Raw genomic sequence first — 23,290 nt, 5'->3', positions numbered from 1 at the left:
AATTATTGTTGGAATGGAAAGATAAGACAAGACGGATATATACATTCAACATACTGTACATAAGTACTGTATTTGTTTATTATAACAATAAATCCACAAGATGGCATTAACATTCTTTCTGTGAAAGGGATCCACGGATAGAAAGACTTGTAATTCTTGGATAAATGTGAGTTTGTATATTGTGACTAAATATTGCCATCTAGTGTATTTGATGAGCTTTCAGTAAATGATACTGTAGCGACTTAACTGTTCTGCCCAAATGCATGGTGGAAAGTGGTGCAACCATGACTGTGTGTGGTGCCTGCAAATGCTATATCTTCTCTGTGTTGGGTACACTACAGGGTGTTAAGAAAAAGAACAACTCCTGTCATTCTTCCCCACGTCGCTTCCCACAATATTTACAGTTGCTGTGGGAGAGATGACAAAGCTTTTGCCAATTAAAAGCACAGCCCCAATGAATGCTTGTATCTACTACACTCGACTCTGCCTCCTATCTCTGTATATAAGCAAAACGGCGCCATTGTAGGCTGTTTGCGACAATGCGTGAATGAGTCGTACCGTGAATGCGTTAATTGCGATAAATATTTTCATGTGATTAATTTAAAAAAATAATTACCGCCCGTTAACGCGATAAATTTGACAGCCCTACATTTAACAAAACAAAATAAATGCATTCATTTGGGATGAAATGCATCACTGATGCTACAACCATCTAACGATATACTGGCAAGCGGGGTGGCCAGTGGGGTGGCCAACCAATTTACAGGGGTGGCCGTGGCCACCCCTGGCCACCCCCTGGCGGCGCCACTGCCCGTCAGGGGGGACATTTCACGCGGGGCAGCTATTTTTCGGCACACACCGGCCAGTTGTCGATCAAGTTTCATTTTACAGTGGTGACAACGGTGACGCTAAGCTGACCAAATGTCGGTTTATATTTGGGCCGGTGCCGATTTTGGGCACCCGGCTCCTCATCCTGACATAAACTGGAGTATGATTGGAAATTTTGTGGTCTCAGGACGAGCTCTGACGCACGGGACGGGACCGGACGTGAGGAAACATCGGTTCGGGCATCAAATATGGATCTGGCGACTGGATCGACCGAAGCTTTTCCAAATAACGGCTTTTATGCAACTCATCCGATGAGTTTACAGTGTCTGAAAGCACGGCGGCTTCCATCATTTGCAAGTGAATCCACCTTTAGAAACTACGATCAGTGACAATAGTCACACAATGACGGACAATATGGCGGCACAATACAGCGATCACGTGATTGTGTGGCGTTGGTGATTGGGGTCTAGATTCACACCCCTCATTTTTATTTCAAACGTATGGTATGATAGTAATTTCACCGACAATCCAGCAGGGAGCGCTGTGCACCCGAGTGTGCAATCATGTCCACTATTAATGAACGTGTAGCGGTGATGGAGCTACAATCACACAAATAGCTATACTGTACGCTCACGGTTCATCCATGAAGCATGCAGCAGATGACACACGTGACCTAGGTGTACGTCATATAAGGTAGCTTGGTAACAAGTGCATATCTGTGTGTGTATGTGTGTGTGTGTGTGGTAGGAGGAGATGGAAGCAGAGGAGGCGGATGCAGTGAAGAACCCCTCTCTCATACATTGCACACACACACAGTGACTGGCTCCAAGTGGAGATCAGACGTTCTCTCGCGGATCTATTCTGGTATTCTGGAATTGTTCCGTACTATGATCTCCTGCGTGCTCGCGGACACCGCCCCTCCGAGCGGCCGCGCGCCCGATCTGTCAATCACGTCGCGCCGGTCTCGCTACATGTGAGCGAGCGAGGGAGTGCGTGGCGCGCCGGCCAGGGCGGATCTGCGACGCCGGTTCACGAGGATGAAAGGTCTCCAGATATCGCATCGTTTCGATCAATAGGTAAGACGATGCGCTGACATGCAATTGGCGCGTGCGCACCAAGACGCGCGTCCAGAATTGCTGTCCCTTTATATTTTTTTTGCTCGTGGCCTCGACCGCACGCAGTTATGGTTGATCTCGTAACACACGCACCCTTCTCGAACCGACAGTTCGCCTCGCCCCCACATCCAGCGCAGCAGCAGAGATGATGTGCGAGGTGATGCCGACCATCAGCGAGGGGGACTCGGCCGGTCCCCCCAGAGGAGCCGGCGGGGTCCCGAACGGCTCCGAGCAGGAGGCCAACTTCGAGCAGCTGATGGTCAACATGCTGGACGAGAGGGACAAGCTACTCGAGTCCCTCAGGGAGACCCAGGAGACCCTTATTCAGTCGCAGACTAAACTGCAGGGGGCGCTGCACGAGAGGGACGTGCTGCAGCGTCAGATCAACGCGGCCCTGCCTCAGGTGAGGAGCAGCCGCTTTGTCCCTGGTGGGGAGCGCTGGCTCCGTATTTTGATGTTGCGTTATTTTTTGGTACTCTGTGGTAGCCTAAGATCTATGGGGGGTACTCATTTTGGTTGCTGGGCAATTAGAGCTAATGTGGGCCAAACCACTTTATTTTTAGCCAAATGATTAATCTCACTATGGCTGCCATTGGCCGCTCTAGACGTCCAAAGGGTGTATAAATGACCTCCCAATCCAGGGGTCAGCAACCCGCAGCTCTAGAGCCACATGCGGCTCTTTAGCGCTGCCCTCATGGCTCCCTGGAGTCTTTTCAAAAATGTTTGAAAATGGAAAAAGATGGAGGGGCTTGATATAGACTGTGTTTTAATATGGTTTCTGTATAGGAGTAATGAAGTTGAACTTGAGGCGGCATCGTAAAACGCACATTTTTCTGTTTATGTAGCAGAGAAGAACAATATGGTACGCCCGGTGGTGGCTCTGTTGTACAATTAACTTCTTTACTGGGGCAAACTGAAACTTCGCTCAGCATTTCGTCCGTGCTCTCCGGCGTTTCATGGTCCACATCTTCAATCCTTGGTTCTCGCTCAGTAGTTGTCGCTTTTGAAAGCTTAGGTTTGAAAAAATGACTTATATCCATCTTGCCTCTTCTGTCTTCAGGTTGTTTTGGCTAAGCAAAGCAAATGACCGTCCCTAAGGTGCTAGTCACATGATCTGTTCAAAAAAATTATTTTGACCCATTATAAAACTATATTCTTTTGTTCATTTCATTCATTTTTGTTGTGTGTTTTATTGATTTGCGGCTTTTATAGACAACATTTTACAGGCAAAGTCTTAATTTTAAATTCATATATATAGGAAAGTCAATTCCATGCAATGACATTTTCGGCCACCAGAGGAGGGCTATGCCCCCCTGGGTTCCCCTTAATCTCTGAATATAATTTACAGGTTTTATTTGGGCTCATTTCCTGTGAATTCTGGCTGCTTCCTCTTGATTTTGGGGCATTTCCAGGTTACTTGTGTATTTGGTGTCAATTCCTTCCAAAGAGTTAACTTTGGGTCACTTCCTTGTTCAAAAATTAATCAACAACTAATTGATTTGCAAATTATCAACAACTATTTTGACAACCAATTAATTACTTAGGACCTTCTTCACCTTCAACTTGTCTAAATTATTGAAATTATAACATACATAACTTCTCAGTTGTAGATATTATCAGATTTCTTCATTATATTGTTGTTAAGACAATGTAGGACAGGGGTCCCCAAATTAATATGGCCCGCCTCCACATTTGGTCCGGCCCCCAGAACAATGTTTTTTTTTTTTCCCAATGGTGTTATTTATTTCCTGGCTTTTTTCTGTGAAGAACCCAGAGAGGGTTATTTGGTTATTATCTATTTAATTAAGCGTTATTACTATATGATATTATATGATATGATATTATATTATATATGATATATGATATATTATTTCATATCATTATATGATATAATATATGATATTATATTATATCATATCATCATATGATTATATGATATGATGTGATATTATATTATTTACTTTTGTTCCGTGAAGAATCCTGAAAGGGTTATTTGATTGTGGCTTTCTGAAAAACAATACATTTTTACATTTCGGCACTCCTGCAATGGTCACACTTTTTCTTTTACAAACTGACCCGGCCCCTCATCAGAGAAAGGAAAAGTTATGTGACCCTCACAGGAAAAAGTTTGGGGACCCCTGATGTAGGACATGAACAAAAATCTGCTTTTACTTTGGAAAACAACAATTCACATTTTTGCCATTTTTCGGACATCTGTCTAATCTAGCTTTTTAATATAGGCTGCAACAACTAATCCATTAATGAATTAGTTGCCAACTAATTAGATACTCGATACAGTTGTAGACAACAGAAAAGTCAGGAAGCTGTAACAAAATATTATATTTTTGAAGCAATAGTGCTGCAACGATTAATCGATTCGATTAGAGAAAAAAAATCTAACATTTTGATGCTTTGAGTATTCGTTGAATTAAAGTGGCGTTGTAATGGTCTGTTTTGAAAGTGTATGCATTTAATTGTATTGTTTTGAGTGGATACACTGTCCTCTAGTGGCAACAGTGAATATGACAAAACTCATTTCACATGGCTGAATCTAGCTGCTCCCTGTTAGACCAACATAAGCTAAGTTTTTGTTTAAGCTAATGTTTTTTTTAATGCATTCGTGATTAGGTCATAGGTATATTTGGCCGTTTTTTTGTGTGAATGTATGTTTGAACCATTTGTTAAGAACATTGTAAAAAAATAACATTTTATCGCATTTAAGCTAGCGGACTTTTGCTATGTCAATTGTTCTTTATTTGTACTTGGAGCCTCATTTAATTTTTTTTTTTATACCGTTTGAGGCTCAGCTCTAGTACTTTAATTTTTTTATGGTTCTTATCCGATTACTCGATTATTCGAACTAAGCTGTTCATTGATTATAGATTACTAAAATAATCGATAGCTGCAGCCCTATGAAGGAAATAGTTATCCATTTTGTCTTCATTGTGACTTACAGCATGCCTAAAACAACTTCAAGGTAAATTTTGAAGGTAATTGAAAAAAGTGACATTTATCCGATGAATGGATTTGATTAATCGTTCGATTCATCGATTATGAAAATAATCATTAGTTGCAGCCCTACTTCCTTGTAATTTTAGGGTACATACGGGTCACTCCCTGTACATTTTGAGGTCTCTCGGTGTCACTTCATGTAGATTCTGGATCATTTCCTGTTGATTTTAGGACATTTCTGGGCCACTTCCTGCTCATTGGTCACTACCTATTGATTTTGGGTCACTCCCTAATAATTTTAGGGTACTTACCGGTCAGCTCCTGTACATTTTGGGGTAAATCAGTGTCAGTTCTTGTACATTTATGGTCAGCTCCTGTACATTTTGGGGTAAATCAGTGTCAGTTCTTGTACATTTATGATCATTTCCTGTAGATTTTAGAGCATTTCATTGGCCACTTCCTATTAGTATTAGGTCACTTCTTTGTAATTTTAGGGTATCTACGGATCACTTCCTGAACATTTGGGATCCTTTCCTGTTGATTTTAAGGTATTTCTGGATCCTGTGGATTTTGGGTCACTTGTTGTTGGTTTTGGGGCATTCTTGGGGTCACTTTTTTGTTGCTTCATTGGCTGCCATTGACGGCACTAGACTTCATTTCCATTTTAAGCGAATGAAAAAATTATTCAATGAATGAACGTTGATCATTAGTTGAAATTTTGTTCATCCCAGACAATTATTTTAGGTTCTTTCATTTCGGTGACTACCTCCGCCTTCATCAGTGTGTCACTGACGTTGGTGTGACTTTATCAGCTGATGGGTGAAGACGTGACTCACCTGTCACGCCCTCTGCTGACCATTCACTCTTCCAGGATGCTGGTCCAGGTTTTAGAGAGCATATCAGCCCCCTCGTCCCTGTTGATGGTCCCCGGGCCCCGCTTTGCGGATTTCAATGACCTCCCTGATCCAGCGCTGATGTTTGTTTTCTTCGGTTGAACGTTGATCTTGTTCGGTAGATGTGGCAATTTTATTTCAATACTATAGTGTATTTTCATCAGTTTAGTTTGGAGAAAACTCCATTTACAATATAGGTCTTCAACTGGAATAGTTTGGAAGTGTAGCAGTAAATAATGTTTTATGAATAAGAGTCTTGCATAAATGGGCAAGGAAGGGTGATACCAAATACTTGTAAAATGTCTGATAAATCATCCAAGGGCACTAATTAAGAAGGGAAAAACAATTTCCATGCCTGTTCGTTACTTCTTGTGATGTTGCAGATGTAGGTCGTGACTGGCATCGTCTCGCCTTCTTAATGGCTTGCTGTTTTTGATCACAACTTTCCTGCATATTCAGCCGTGCTGGACTAACAAGAAATGGAGAAAAGTGGGTTTGCGCCTAGGGGTGGGTACCTCACGATACAAGGCTCACCATAACGATGATCTCACGACCCCTTGACGACTAAGAAAATAGCTTGCTTATAGCTTTTAGAAAAATGGATCCATAGCCTATTCTGTCCCCTCAGTTTGAGAAACTGGCCTGGAACGTTGCAAAAATGCTTATGTGCAAAAGACCAGATTTTGAAGGGTGTGTTTGTGGCGCTGCGTGCGTTCCTGCGCTTATACCGCTCACAAATTCGTGTGTGTAATATCCCAGAGGTGTATGACGGTATAACTAATACTTGCATTATTGCTACAATTACACATTAGACTGAAGCAAGATTAGAAATGGCATGACTCGCTCTTTCTCTTTCTCTCACTCACACACACAGCCCAGGGCGATGTACACTAGCAAGCAGCCATGTTTCTCCCACAAGCGGCTGCAGCGATGCTGTCATCTCCAGCTTGCTTTTTCTCTCTTCCCCTCCTTCTCTCACAAGAACACCGACACTCACTTGCGCACTCACTTAAAACACACACAGCCAAGCGTCACGCTGCGTGTGACATCAGGCCACTTATTTAGACCTAAGGGTCGGAGGGGATAACGTAATTTTATGTGCTGAGGCTTCATTGTCGGCATGCTAGGTAGGGGTGGGAAGCTGTGGGTAGCTCACGATACGATATGATTTGCGGTACAAGGCTCACGGCAGTGTTGTTAATAACGGCGTTAGAGTATAGCGGCGTTACTAACGGCGTTATTTTCTTCAGTAGTGAGCAGTGTTGGGAGTAACGCCGTTATAAATAACGCCGTTACGTAACGGCGTTATTTTTCCAGTAACGGGGTAATCTAACTAATTACTTTTTCCGCCGTTACAACGCCGTTACCGTTACTGACGGCCAAAAGCGGTGCGTTACTTACTCTGAATAAATTGAAGAAACTACCGGCCGTGTCGAGTCGACGCTCTGCTCTGTTGATTTGTCATCCAAGACTTGGGGTGCGTTCATGTTCGAGAATAGCGCACGTACTTCTGACTTCAAGCTGTTTGTCCCTGCTCATTCAAGTAGACAATGCTTTCCAAAGTTTGGTAACGTTTCTGCGTTTGCTACACCGGATGCTAGCCTCGTTCCCATCTCCCACTGTCAGCCAGCAATAATTCTGCTTCCATCTTGAGGACGGCAGACGCTTTGAAGGTGACGTGAATTGTCGGGAAACCAGCCTACCTGAATGCAGCCCCTCGAGAGATGCGATTGAAGTGATTGTGATTGGCTGAGGGTTAGTCATATGTCGTGGTAAGCCAATCAGAGCCGGTGATTTCACAAGCATACCGGAATAGCGCGTGCGGCAAACACACACGCAAAACAGATGCACAGGGTCGGGATGGCAGAGCATTCAGAAGAAAAAATGTCCTTTAAGAGGTGGAGATATAGACACTATTTCAAGTTTGTCGAAATCAAAGGAAAGAACCTGCATGTAATGTGTAATTTAAGTCCCGGGGCAAAGCTTTTGTCGACATCTGCGGTAAGCAATTCAAATCTGGTGAAGCACCTAACAAGTTAACTACCTGTGATGCCCCTTTCCCACTGAAACTAACTTGGGTCAACAAGCGTTTTTCCAAGCCGATGCAACTCACTAGCAATTGGCATTTGGCACCTTTCCCATCGACAAAAAAAAGCTGTTTTTTTTTTTTTTTTCACCCGTCTAACCCCCCACCCCTCTTCAGGTGTGAAGTCAGGTTACGTGACGTCACCACGCTAAAATGTGCGTCGACAAATGCGAATAAAAAAAAAATGCGACCGAATTCATTCAGTTCAAGGAAGTAAACAATGCAGAGCAAAATGTAAGCCTCCTTTCCGTTTGTGTTCTCTGTTTTCATGCTTTTTACTTCCCTCAAAATGGTCGAAATGCAGCAAAGGATCAACACTGCTTGTGCTGAGGTGACGTGAATTTTGGTTTGAAATTGAAAGGAGTCGTGTGGGGCATGTTAAATTGGAGGCGAGTGGTACGTTGTTATGACGCATCACGTAAAATCCTACGTCACCACATAGATTAGGGTGTTGACTGTTGACCCGGTCGGAGCCGAGGTGATTTTAACGCGGGTCGCTTGGCGGGTTGATTGACACGGGTCGCTGCACCTTTCCCACTGCCACCAAAAGCCGATTGTTAGTGAGTTGACATGGGGTTTTTGGCCAGTGGGAAAGGGGTATACCTGTCTGTTCTTCTCTATTCCACTGACTCTAATACTGCTCAGAAAATTTCAAATTCGGTGACATACAACAAGTTCTTTTTAAAGTAACGGAAATAGTTACTTTTCCTGGTAACTAGTTACTTTTACTATAGAGTAATTCAGTTACTAACTCAGTTACTTTTTGGAAGAAGTAGTGAGTAATGTAACTAATTACTTTTTTAAAGTAACGTGCCCAACACTGGTAGTGAGTAATCTAATTAATTACTTTTCTCATCTTGGCAATGCCGTTTGTTTTCCGAAATTTCCGGGAATCGCAGTGAGTCAGCAACCAGCACACTTTTGCTCAATAGACGATGTTTATTGATTAGAAAATGCAGAATAAATGAGATTTATTGATTACAATCCCACAAGAGCAAGCAACAAGTATCAAAACAAGCATAACAAGTGGTATTGATGACGTTAGATCTAGTTTGTCAAACCCAGAATCCCCGCGTTACCGTTACAACACAACAAACTTTTCCTTAAAAATGAAAATCGCTTACCGTTGACAAATGAGCGGGGAGCCAACACTCCGGCAAAGGAACAAAGCCAAGCGACCCGTACGCAATCGGGGACGCGGGTGGCCACTCCTCGCCCCCACGAAAACGCACCATCTGAACTCTTGAGACCCCCCCCCCCCCAAGGGTATGAGATTCCCCCCCAGGTGAGGCTCCCAGCGGTTAAAGTAGAATGTTTATTTAAGTTATCTCGTGAGGTTCCCTCCTAACTATGGAACTCAAGCGCGTACTATGGTGCATAACAAGTTATGTCGTGAGTTTCCCTCCTAACTATGGAACCCAAGGTGAAAAACAATAACAAATTGTTACAATCTAGGTCACAGAGGCAATCATACATCACAAAGGCATAATGTGCTAATGTTAAGGCATCACATAATATTTCCCCCCGTCATTCCGCCCTTTGACCCGGATTGAATTTATCATAAGGCAGAATGTGCTAATTCACTTCGGGTCACATAATATTTTCCCCATCACCGTTACCGTTACTGAGGCGGGAAAGGCGTGCGTTACTATGTTGGTTGACTGACGCGAGAAAAGTCTGAGAAAGACGGACTCACGGAGACGAGAGAGCAGAGCAGGAGTGGGGAAGAGGCAAGGGAGGGTGACGCCGTTGCAAACGCGATGCTACGATGCTAGGTGACTCCAATAATACCTGACTGTAGCAGATAGCCTACAAACTACGCCCACATGATGCTTCGGGAGATATCACATATATACAGAACTAGATGCAAATGACAGACATGGCTGCAATTGCAACATATATAATAAAGAACTAGATGCGTTAGTAAACAGCCGCCATCTTAAAGCAGTAGACCTCTCAGAAAGGCTATGTTGTAGAGAACCTTCCTAGCGAACCTAGGTAACTTTTGATCTAAAATGCTCCAAAATCGGTAAAATCTTCACTTAAATCTTGACTTAAATCTATCTTTAAATGATGAAATACTTTTAAAACTTACACACGTCGAAAGTAGACAGAAGGGAAAAAAATGCAATGACGGGAGCAATTTTAACAACTTTAACGGTTGATTCACAACATTAAATGACTTCCACACATCTAGTTATCGCAATATCCGCAATAGCCCTGTGTCTAGTTAAATTTAGGGTAAAAAATTGGGCTAGGGCCAATTGTCCCAAAAAAAACCCTTTAAACTTCACATTGTGTGACCTGTTTTTTTGGGTTTTTTTGTTTTGAGAAAAAAAACATGAAAATTATCACCAGTTACTATGCCAAGTAACTAATTACTCTTACATTCAGGTAACTGAGTTACTAACGCAATTACCTTTTGGGAGAAGTAATTTGTAACTGTAATTAGTTACCTTTTTAAAGTAAGATTAACAATACTGGCACACTTTAACGATGATATCAAGATGTGGCAATATTATTAATCACATGGGTGAGGAAATAATTTCAAGAAATTCTATATTATAACTAATAAAGAGAAAAACAAGCTATTTTCATCCTTCCGCTGCGGGTTTATCACTAGTAGGCGTACAATGCATTCGTTCATTGACTGCCATCCCTCCCACATCAAATGGATTGGACGCTATGGCAGCCAATGCTAAGCAATGAGATCACTTTGGGGCATTTCCTGTTGTTTTTCTACAGACTTTATAATTATATTGACGGGACACAAGGCGCAGGACTGATTAATAGGGGGCCTATCTCGGTCAAAGCTGACCGAGTGGAAACACAAAGAGCTTTTTTTTTGTTGAAAATTCTTGTGAATAATTTCATAAATCCCTGAATTCTTTACGTAAAAGTCTCGATTGTTAAAAAATGCAAAAAAAACGGGCAGTTAGCAGTTACTTTACATACAGTGGGGCAAATAAGTATTTAGTCAACCACTAATTGTGCAAGTTCTCCCACTTAAAAATATTAGAGGGGCCTATAATTGTCAACGTGGGTAAACCTCAACCATGAGAGACAGAATGTTGGGGAAAAAAACTAGAAAATCACATTGTTTGATTTTAAAAGAATTTATTTGCAAATCATGGTGGAAAATAAGTATTTGGTCAGTACCAAAAGTTAATATCAATACTTTTTTATGTACCTTTTGTTGGGAATAACGGAAGTCAAACGTTTTCTGTAACTCTTCACAAGCTTTTCACACACTGTTGCTGGTATTTTGCGTATTATGCGCTTTTTGTTTATAATTTTTCTTATCCCCGCATGTCAGCGGAAGAACCTTAGTTTTCATTAACAAACTTTATTGCCTGTGCTGCGCATCTAAGTCCGTCTCGTCACCACAGCCTGACAAACTGCTACAAACTAGCATCATCCTTCCACATATTTACAGTGGGGCAAATAAGTATTTAGTCAACCACCAATTGTGCAAGTTCTCCTACTTGAGAAGATTAGAGAGGCCTGTAATTGTCAACATGGGTAAACCTCAACCATGGGAGAAAGAATGTGGAAAAAAAACCAGAAAATCACATTGTTTGATTTTTAAAGATTTTATTTCCAAATTAGAGTGGAAAATAAAGTATTTGGTCATCTACACACAAGCAAGATTTCTGGCTGTCAAAGAGGTCTAACTTCTTCTAACGAGGTCTAACGAGGCTCCACTCATTACCTGTATTAATGGCACCTGTTTTAACTCAATATCGGTATAAACGACACCTGTCCACAACCTCAGTCAGTCACACTCCAAACTCTACTATGGCCAAGACCAAAGAGCTGTCGAAGGACACCAGAGACAAAATTGTAGACCTGCACAAGGCTATGAAGAGGGTAGATAGGTAAAACGCTTGGTATAAAGAAATCAACTGAGGGAGCAATTATTAGAAAATGGAAGACATACAAGACCACTGATAATCTCCCTCGATCTGGGGCTCCATGCAAGATCTCACCCCGTGGCGTCAAAATGATAACATGAACAGTGAGAAAAATCCCAGAACCACACGGGGGGGACCTAGTGAATGACCTATAGAGAGCTGGGACCACAGTAGCAAAGGCTACTATCAGTAACACAATGCACCGCCAGGGACTCAAATCCTGCACTGCCAGACGTGTCCCCCTGCTGAAGCAAGTACACGTCCAGGCCCGTCTGTGGTTCGCAAGAGAGCATTTGGATGATTCAGAAGAGGACTGGGAGAATGTGTTATGGTCAGATGACACCTAAATAGAACTTTTTGGTAGAAAGACAGGTTCTCGTGTTTGGAGGAGAAAGAATACTGAATTGCATCCGAAGAACACCATACCCACTGTGAAGCATGGGGGTGAAACATCATGCTTTGGGGCTGTTTTTCTGCAAAGGGACCAGGACGACTGATCTGTGTAAAGGAAAGAATGAATGGGGCCATGTATCGAGAGATTTTGAGTGAAAATCTCCTTCCGTCAGCAAGGGCATTGAAGATGAGACGTGACTGGGTCTTTCAGCATGACAACGATCCCAAACACACAGCCAAGGCAACAAAGGAGTGGCTTTGTAAGAAGCATTTCATGGTCCTGGAGTGGCCTAGCCAGTCTCCACATCTCAACCCCGTAGAAAATCTGTGGAGGGAGTTGAAAGTCCGTGTTGCTCAATGCCAGCCCCAAAACATCGCTGCTCTAGAGGAGATCTGCATGGAGGAATGGGCCAAAAATACCAGCAACAGTGTGTGAAAAGCTTGTGATGAGTTACAGAAAACGTTTGGCCTCTGATATTGCCAAACGAAGTATTGAGATGAACTTTTTGTATTGACCAAATACTTATTTTCCACCATGATTTGCAAACAATGTGATTTTCTGTTTTTTTTTTCCACATTCTGTCTCTCATGGTTGAGGTTTACCCATGTTGACAATTACAGGCCTCTCTAATATTTTTTAGTGGTTGACAAAATACTTATTTGCCCCACTGTATATATAAATTCGTTTACAGAACAAATCCCAAGAATTGCATGTTGTTTATAAAAATTCAACGTCATTTGAAAGAGTCGGAGATTTGTTGATGCACTAAAAAGCTGGACAAACAAATCACGCCCCTGACTAGGCCTGAACGATATTGGAAAAAACTATTGCTGCGATTTTTTGGGGGTTTGCGATAAATTGCGATATTATATTGCGATATTAAAAAAAAATGTATATATATTTTTGTCAAGAAATTTTCACAAGATTACTTAAATAGCTGTTTGGAAAGACTTTAGATGGGGACCAGAACCCGCCACGATAAGTGAAAAACCGCAAAGTAGCGCACCCTCACATTTTTTTTTTCTTTTTTTTTTGTGTGTGTGTGTGTGTGTGTGTGTGTGTTTTTTTTTTGTGCCCAATGTATTTATTCAGATTTAGCATTGGAAAGAGATACATATAAGACATGTTTTTTTCTCTCACTTTCCCCCCCAAAGTGATTTAAAAAATGTAAATGGTTTTTAAGCACTTCAAATGTCATGATTAGTTTTAAACATAACTGTCCAACCAAATCATTTTTGAACAAGAATGAAGTACTGTAGCAGATAAATGCTTGGCTTTATTAAATGCTTTTGTTTATCTACTTTAGCTGTGACCGTTGAAGTGACATGTAAATTTCAAACTCCTCATGATCACTTCCGGCATTTAAATGTCTCCAACGTCTCCACAGTACACACATTCATTCCAGCGCGGCTTCCTTGCAACTGTTTAACAAGTTAAACGATGATTGACAGATGCCCGTGTGAAGTCTGCTTCCTTGGCCAGATCAAAGCCACCGTTGTGCCGCAGTGACTGAGAGGATCAAAAGGCTGGGAGAGGGAGGATAGGAGGCTGTGCGTAGACCAGAAAGTGAGGAGTAAACTATCGCACGTGCTTGCGATGGGACTATCGCGCACACGCACATCGCGATGGCGATGTTTAAACGATATATCGTTCAGGCTTACCCCTGACATAAAAAAAAACAAACAAAAAAAAAACTGGAAATTTGCGGCATCCGGGGAGCAAGCAGCCAGGATCAAACGATATTTCAACATGCCAAAAAGACAGTTGCATTTACGTCTTTTTTAAAAAAGAAGGAAGATGGTTCAAAACAAGTCAGAAAAGCAACAACCGATGGTGAGGGTAGCTGCAGCGATATTGCTAACGGGCAGGACCGAGTGCTGCAGGATCCTTGCGCCGCAGCAGCTAGCCAGATTCATGGACAACCAGCCACGCCGGGGCAGGAGGCTGCTACCGTAGCAGCAGCTGGTCAGGTTCAGCACCACCTGGAGTGGGGGCCAGCTACAGCACCAGCAGTCAGCCAGGCGGACAACCAACAGGCCAGTACCCCTATGGGAAATTTGGGTTTGGGCTGTACAATTTGTAAGGTGGTGGGAACTTTTGGGCCAGAGAGGACAGGGGGGGATGAAACTCGTAAAAGAATGGGTTTGTGTTATTTATCGTAATCTCAGATTTTTTTTAATGTTGTACAAGTTAGACTGTACGTTACTGTAAGTCCCACCTGTGGTGATCTGGGCAATTGCCCGTGCTGTGTAGAGTATAGCCTAAATAATTGTAAATTGTTGTCATAACAATTATACCATGGATATTATCTGAAACTGAGGCTTGTCAGTCCCACTGCATGGCAAGTAGGGCATTTGCGTCTTGTTTTCAGTACCATTTTCGGCGTATATTCCGGGACCTGTGCCCGTCTCGTCATCTCTGCGCTGTCATATGTACTTTGCATTCTTGCACCTTATGATTTACAAATTATGCAATGGTAGACACACTTACAGTGCCTTGCAAAAGTATTCGGCCCCCTTGAACCTGGCAACCTTTCGCCACATTTCAGGCTTCAAACATAAAGATATGAAATTTAATTTTTTTGTCAAGAATCAACAACAAGTGGGACACAATCGTGAAGTGGAACAACATTTATTGGATAATTTAAACTTTTTTAACAAATAAAAAACTGATAAGTGGGGCGTGCAATATTATTCGGCCCCTTTACCTTCAGTGCAGCAAACTCACTCCAGAAGTTCAGTGAGGATCTCTGAATGATCCAATGTTGTCCTAAATGACCGATGATGATAAATAGAATCCACCTGTGTGTAATCAAGTCTCCGTATAAATGCACCTGCTCTGTGATAGTCTCAGGGTTCTGTTTAAAGTGCAGAGAGCATTATGAAAACCAAGGAACACACCAGGCAGGTCCGAGATACTGTTGTGGAGAAGTTTAAAGCCGGATTTGGATACAAAAAGATTTCCCAAGCTTTAAACATCTCAAGGAGCACTGTGCAAGCCATCATATTGAAATGGAAGGAGCATCAGACCACTGCACATCTACCAAGACCCGGCCGTCCTTCCAAACTTTCTTCTCAAACAAGGAGAAAACTGATCAGAGATGCAGCCAAGAGGCCCATGATCACTCTGGATGAACTGCAGAGATCTACAGCTGAGGTGGGAGAGTCTGTCCATAGGACAAAAATCAGTCGTACACTGCACAAATCTGGCCTTTATGGAGGATTGGCAAGAAGAAAGCCATTTCTCAAAGATATCCATAAAAAGTCTTGTTTAAAGTTTGCCACAAGCCACCTGGGAGACACACCAAACATGTGGAAGAAGGTGCTCTGGTCAGATGAAACCAAAATTGAACTTTTTGGCCACAATGCAAAACGATATGTTTGGCGTAAAAGCAACACAGCTCATCACCCTGAACACACCATCCCCACTGTCAAACATGGTGGTGGCAGCATCATGGTTTGGGCCTGCTTTTCTTCAGCAGGGACAGGGAAGATGGTTAAAATTGACGGGAAGATGGATGCAGCCAAATACAGAACATTCTGGAAGAAAACCTGATGGTATCTGCACAAGACCTGAGACTGGGACGGAGATTTATCTTCCAACAGGACAATGATCCAAAACATAAAGCCAAATCTACAATGGAATGGTTGAAAAATAAACGTATCCAGGTGTTAGAATGGCCAAGTCAAAGTCCAGACCTGAATCCAATCGAGAATCTGTGAAGACTGCTGTTCACAAACACTCTCCATCCAACCTCACTGAGCTGGAGCTGTTTTGCAAGGAAGAATGGGCAAGAATGTCAGTCTCCCGATGTGCAAAACTGATAGAAACATACCCCAAGCGACTTGCAGCTGTAATTGGAGCAAAAGGTGGCGCTACAAAGTATTAACGCAAGGGGGCCGAATAATATTGCACGCCCCACTTTTCAGTTTTTTATTTGTTAAAAAAGTTGAAATTATCCAATAAATTTCGTTCCACTTCACAATTGTGTCCCACTTGTTGTTGATTCTTGACAAAAAAATTAAAATTTTATATCTTTATGTTTGAAGCCTGAAATGTGGCAAAAGGTTGCAAGGTTCAAGGGGGCCGAATACTTTTGCAAGGCACTGTATAATGGAAATTTTGCTAGCAACCTGTTTTCATATATATATATATTTTTTTTTAGTGACACCTTTTTTAAACGATATATCGATTCTTGGTGGGAGCCTTTCGATAAGCTTTTGGGCTACAAGGTATCGTGACATATCACCTTTTCCATATTCACAGTCCTCACACAAACTCCATATTGATGAAAACCATCTGCGACGTATTGATTTAACAATATATTTCAGTCCCCTATGTTTCAGTGCCTGTTTATTGTTTGTCTTCAGTGTTTCTTTCCTGGCGGTTTGGGAGCACACTGGCCCAGAACTGTCAGATTGCAACACACACACTAAGGTGTAGATGATGCACGTTGGAAGACAAATGTTTGTTTGGCAAAATCGGCTGAGGACATGGCTCTCGGTTTGAGAATAACAAGGTTGACTTGCCGTGCTTAAATAAATTGGGACATCTTATGAACATAGGAAAGTGTTTTTAGAAGAGGAAAAACACATTTAAACGCTTTGGGCTGGAGGGCGACATGGCATATCTGGCCATGGCAAAGAGCGCAACACATTCAGAGCATGGAAAGCTGGGAAATCATTTATTACACTACACTTATTGTGTCGAGGTCAGAGTTCCACCATTCTTCAACAGAGTTGCACGATAATGTCAACGAGTCTCCGCTGCTGTTTTCCATTGAATTCTATGGATTCTGGCTTAATTCTTGCCTTTGACGGCGTCACCAGTTTCAGCGATGCAGGGGGAAACTGTTGCAAAAAACGTTTTTATTGCACAATTTCTAATAATTATGGATCTGTGTGAGTCTTGAGCATTGATTTTTTTTAACCTGTCCTGTTCAGCTGCTTGACACAGAGAACGGGAATCTGAGGGTCCTATTGGTCTAAACGGTTTTAATGTATCACATGGGAGTACGATATACTCCCATTGTGATGATTATTCAATGTGTTTTGTTTAATATGAGAAATCGGGTACGGGACAGAAAGGGAAATAGAATAGTAGAAATAGAAGAGAAGAATAAACAACAACAAGAAATACATTTAACGCCTACACTAACTATGAATATGTTGGTGCTATTGTTAGCTAATTGTATTTTCGGTTGAAATCATGGATAAAAATAGATCTGATTAAGTGGGGTGGAGTGTACTAAAATCAGCAGTGTGATGTGTAGAACCCGGTATGATGTGAATCACTTGTAAGTGTGGATATGTTGACATCCTATTCTATGCTGCTGATCGCTAATCCTGGCACTGATGGTTTCTCTACTTGAGTCTAATTGCACCCAGTCATGCGTGAATCCCATCAGACATATGATAGTCCTTCAGACAAGTGGGAATGCTTCGCAAGTGCCGCCCCAGGGCCACAGCCCCTCCTCGGCCAATCTGGGGGGTTTGGGGGCAACGCAGCCTGTCCCCATCCCTCAGCTTCAGCAAGGGGGCCGCCATCATCCCCCGGGACCCAGTGTGGCTCCTCCCTCATCCGCGCCCCCATTAACCAGCTGTTTTCCGAAATTTCCAGGTTCGCGGTGAGTCAGCAACTAGCACACTTTTGCTCAATAGATGATGTTTATTGATTAGAAAATGCAGAATAAATGCGATTTATTGATTACAATCCCACAAGAGCAAGCAACAAGTATCAAGAACAAGCATAACAAGTGGTAACGATGACATTAGATCTGGGATCTGTCAATCCCAGAATCCCCGCGTTACTGCTACAGCACAACAAACTGTTCCCTAACAATGAAAATAGCTTACCGTTGACAAATGAGCGGGGAGCCAACGCTCCGGCAAAGCGGCAAAGGAACAAAGCCAAGCGACCCGTACATAATCCTCTGGCAGACTTCGGGGGGGGGGGTTGGGGATTCTCCCGACTCTTATAGGCACATCTGACGCGGGGACGTGGGTGGCCACTCCCCGCCCCCACGAAAACGCACCACCCCAACTCGTGAGACTCACTCCCCCCACCAAGGGTATGAGATTCCCCCCCAGTTGAGGCTCCCAGCGGTTAAAGTAGAATGTTTATTTAAGTTATCTCGTGAGATTCCCTACTAACTATGGAACACAAGGTGAAAAACAATAACAGGTTGTTACAATCTAGGTCACAGAGGCAATCATACATCACAAAGGCATAATGTGCTAATGTTAAGGCATCTCATAATATTTTATGTGGTGCCACCACCTCGCACGCTCGCCCCCACCACTGCCCGCCCATCCAACCAACCAGCCACCGCCGCGAATCCCAACCAACACGGCACATTGCAGTACCCCCACCACCCACTAGACAGGGTCCCCCACCCTGAGTGGGTGAATCCCAGCCGACCCACGAGTCAGTCCCGGCCAGTGACCCACGGCTACCCAGGCAGAAAAGAGAGGGGAAGGCAGAAGCAGGAGAGCGCCTAAAGCTGGCTCGGCATCGGAGCCCCGACCCCCACACCACAACCCCCACAACCAGAGAAAAGTGTGGGACCCACCGACCACTGTGGCTTCCAGGTCATTGACTGGCAGCCAATACACAGCACAGTAATGGGATTGTGTGGGCAGGGTAGTGCAGTGTATGCATTAAAATTGGAGAGCCCAGCTGTGGGCAGTGGGACCAGCCCACATCCCACCGCCCCCTCGCCAAGCCCCCCGTGGTGTATAATGTACTTTATGTAGTGCTTTAAAAGATGTGCAGGAATGGCGGGGCCTGCGGCGTTGAGGCAAGTTTCACGTCACCATCCACCCGATTGGTCCCAGCCACCCCACAACCTCGGTGTATGATGCATTAAAATCAAGGGGGAGGCGGGACTGTGCAGCCCCATTCCAACTCTCCCCGAAGACATTTATTTGATCATTGATTTTTAAATACTCTTTGGCCAGAGGCGATGGCTCAAAGGCTGCGACACCAAGCCCCTCCCGGATGACAGAGCTTCTCACCCTGTCTCTAAAGGAGAGTCCGACCACCCTGCGGAAGAAACTTATTTCAGCAGATTGTATCTTCTTGTTCTTTTGGTCACAACCCACAGCTTATGATCACTACGGATCGGTGCAGAGTCCGCATCCCAAGAGTTAGCTTCTGTAGCTGGGGGTCGCACCGCCAAGACCCCCGCCTTTGGCTGCCGCCCAACTCCCTATCCACCCGACCCCTTTGGCCCCTCAGGTGGTGAGCCCACGGGAAGGGGGACCCATGTTGCCTTTTCGGGCACTGCCCGGCCACCAGACACTCTCCCTTGAGCCCGACCTCCAGGCCCGGATCCAAAGGGAGGACCCCGGTAACCTGCGTCCGGTCAAGGGAAACCTGGATCCATTCATTTTTTTTTTTTTTTTTTGTCATAAGAGGTCTTCTGAGCCATGGTTCATCTGGCTTCTCAGCTAGGACCTTGTTGCCATGGGTGACCCTACCAGGGGCATAAAGCCCCAGACAACATAGCTCCTTGGATCATTGGGACACGCAAGCCCCTCCACCACGATAAGGTGATGACTCACAGAGGAGCCTTCTAATATTGAAGAGATTTCCATCAAGTCGGAAATCTGTCCTTCTCAATCCACTCATGGAGCAACTGCGTCACACATAGAAGGAAGATGTTCAACAGAACTAGTGTGAGCACACATCCCTGGCTGACAGGAAATATAACAACAAGAGTATTCTAGGAGAGGAGCCTCCCACCTATCGGGGATTAAATCACTTGCAGTCAGGAATCATTCGAGTCTGGTTCAAGATTTTAAAGTGCGCACGGGGTTCAGAAGATGCGAAGTCTAGCGTCGCAAAAGTCTTCCTCCCACCTTCCAAAGCTCGCGCAACCTTTTTATTTAGCAAAGTCACATGGTCAGAAACATGTCATAACAGTGGGTATGTGCTGCGAGATGATTGGTTAGTTCAGAATAGGATGTTTACTGTGAAACAGAAGTGAAACTTATTACAGCCCGACTTGGGAATTTTCCAGAGAAAAAAATTGTAAGGTACGACCTTGGGAACTTAGCTGTTGCTAGCACGAAAGGGAGTGAAGATCAGATAAGAGTCCACAGAGACTAGAGTCTCACATGCAAGCATGTACAGTGGGGCAAATAAGTATTTAGTCAACCACTAATTGTGCAAGTTCTCCCACTTGAAAATTTTAGAGAGGCCTGTAATTGTCAACATGGGTAAACCTCAACCATGAGAGCCAGAATGTAAAAAAAACAAAAAACAATACTGAAAATCACATTGTTTGAGTTTTAAAGAATTTATTTGCAAATCATGGTGGACAATAAGTACTTGGTCAATACCAAAAGTTCATCTCAATACTTTGTTATGTACCATTTGTTGGCAATAAGGGAGGCCAAACGTTTTCTGTAACTCTTCACAAGCTTTTCACACACTGCTGCTGGTATTTTGGCCCAATCCTCCATGCAGATCTCCTCTAGAGCAGTGATGTTTTGTGGCTGTCGTTGGGCAACACAGACTTTCAACTCCCTCCTCACCCCGTGGCGTCAAAATGATAACAAGAACGGGGACCAAAAATCCCAGAACCACATGGGGGGACGTAGTGAATGACCTACAGAGAGTTGGGACCACAGTAACAAAGGCTACTATCAGTAACACAATGCGCCGCCAGGGACTCAAATCCTGCACTGCCAGACGTGTCCCCCTGCTGAAGAAAGTACACGTCCAGGCCCGTCTGCGGTTCGCTAGAGAGCATTTGGATGATCCAGAAGAGGACTGGGAGAATGTGTCACGTTCAGATGAAACCAAAATAGAACTTTTTGGTAGAAACACAGGTTCTCTTGTTTGGAGGAAAAAGAATACTGAATTGCACCATACCGACTGTGAAGCATGGGGGCGGAAACATCATGCTTTGGGGTTGTTTTTCTGCAAAGGGACCAGGACGACTGATCTGTGTAAAGGAAAGAATGAATGGGGCCATGTATCGAGAGATTTTGAGTGAAAATCTTCTTCCATCAGCAAGGGCATTGAAGATGGGACGTGGCTGGGTCTTTCAGCATGACAATGATCCCAAACACACAGCCAGGGCAACAAAGGAGTGGCTTCGTAAGAAGCATTTCAAGGTCCTGGAGTGGCCTAGCCAGTCTCCAGATCTCAACCCCATAGAAAATATGTGGAGGAAGTTGAAAGTCCGTGTTGCCCAACGACAGCCCCGAAACATCACTGCTCTAGAGGAGATCTGCTTGGAGGAATGGGCCAAAATATCAGCAACAGTGTGTGAAAAGCTTGTGAAGAGTTACAGAAAACATTTGGCCTCCGTTATTGCCAACAAAGGGTACATAAGAAAGTATTGGAATGAACTTTTGGTATTGACCAAATACTTATTTTCCACCATGATATGCAAATAAATTATTTAAAAATCAAACAACGTGATTTTCGTTTTTTTTTTTTCCACATTCTGTCTCTCATGGTTGAGGTTTAACCATGTTGACAATTACAGGCCTCTCTAATATTTTCAAGTGGGAGAACTTGCACAATTAGTGGTTGAATAAATATTTATTTGCCCCAGTGTAGTTTAACAGCAGTTAATTATTGTGTTTTATGAGCATGAATAAAATATATTCTTTCACACTGGCGTACACCGGTCCGCACCTTGAAAGGTTCCAATTCATGGCCACCAATAGTCATACATGACATCATTCCATTGTGGACTTGACTGATGATGTTGAAACACTTCTTTGGGCATCCAAACTTCAGGGGAACATCCCAGAGGAGCTCCTACTCAGTTCAGCACTCTAAGGCGCACTTAAAAACCTTCAATTTACTCAAAAGCAGACAGTGCACCTTATAATCTGATGCGCCTTATGTATGTATCAGTATTGGTTAATCATGGCATGACATTACCTTTAGCGCAGCACTATCTAGTGGATGTATAACGCAACCTCAACCACCACTACTACTACTACTACTACTACTGCGCCTTATAATGCGGAAACAGTTTGAGAATAGGCCATTCATTGAAGTTGCGCCTTACATTCCGATGCACCTTATAGTGTGGAAAATACGGTCGTAGGAAACAGTAAGTCTCGTGAATTTGGACCGCTGAATCCCTCCCTTTTGTTCGTCACCTTCTATTGTTAGTTATTTTGCCAAGCAACCCTCGTGCAGTGAGGGAATTCTAAGGGAATTCCTTTGACTTGTATAGTCATTCACGCTTGCTGCCATTTGGGTTACAATGTCCAATGTTTTATGGATTGCACAGTGAAGATTTATAATGGAAGCTGTCCCGTTTTCACCTTTATTCAAAGAACGGCTAACTGAGAGGTCTTGTTAGGTTACAAGAAGTTTGCAACGCTCCGCGTTGTCGTGTTTGGACACCTGTTCGTTCCGCTGGCTATTTTTTGCCAGGATACAAATACACAGAAAGGACACGCACGCACGCACGCGCTTGCACGCACGGCGCTGCCATTCCGAGACAACAAGCATCTCTTGTTCTTCATTTTAATGGCTTGACATGCAGTTGTGCGCATCCACTCTTCTTTGGCTCTTACATGTTGTAATTGGCAGGAAATCATTCTAGGATAGTCGACAGAACAACTCATGAACTGAAAAACAAGATGTTTTTGTATTTCTGCTGTGAGATTATCACTAGTAGACGTCCAATCTGTTTGAACCAGGAGGGTGGCAGTGATTGAACCCCTCCCACTTCAAAAGGACTGGACGTCTATGGGCGTCAGTGGCAAGCCAATGCCAGAATATTAGTTCATTTTGGGGTATTTTACGTCATTTCCTGTTTATTTTGGGGCATTGACGAGTCACTTCTTGTTGAGTTTGGGTTACTGAAAAACCAAAGTGACTCAAGAGTGTCCCCAAATGAATAGAAAGTGAGTCAAAACCAACATTTCCTCAGAAGGAATCTGACCTTTTAACCAGATTGCCGGAATCACGCCAGCCTAACCGCTGGAACCGCGCTGGCGCAGATCCAATGACCCGGGCCGGCGAGATCCCAACAATCCGGCCAAAAGGCTAAACTCTGCGCGTTCACCTTAGTCTTAACCCCTTGTCTGTCCTGTTCAGCTGTTTGACACAGAGAATGGAAGTCTAAG

The 23,290-nt window shown here is 43.5% G+C and overlaps 1 protein-coding gene across 5 annotated transcripts in view; it reads left to right on the top strand.

The window, feature by feature from the left end:
• The first annotated feature begins 1,580 nt into the window (after positions 1-1,580).
• The window catches only part of ppfia4 (PTPRF interacting protein alpha 4), a 199,125-nt gene continuing 177,415 nt past the window's right edge, over positions 1,581-23,290 (top strand). The window contains exons 1-2 of one of the 5 annotated variants that reach the window (XM_057845717.1): positions 1,581-1,904; positions 2,054-2,346. In XM_057845717.1, the coding sequence (XP_057701700.1) occupies positions 2,089-2,346 (258 nt within the window). In that variant the 5' untranslated portion in view covers positions 1,581-1,904; positions 2,054-2,088. The remainder of the gene's footprint in view (positions 1,905-2,053; positions 2,347-23,290) is intronic. The other 4 variants (XM_057845721.1, XM_057845715.1, XM_057845720.1 and 1 more) reach the window with 4 other exon arrangements.

This window comes from Corythoichthys intestinalis, chromosome 9 (genome assembly GCF_030265065.1).
Source record: "Corythoichthys intestinalis isolate RoL2023-P3 chromosome 9, ASM3026506v1, whole genome shotgun sequence".
Classification (NCBI taxonomy): Eukaryota; Metazoa; Chordata; class Actinopteri; order Syngnathiformes; family Syngnathidae; genus Corythoichthys; species Corythoichthys intestinalis.
This window is presented reverse-complemented; position numbering and strand designations above follow the sequence as displayed.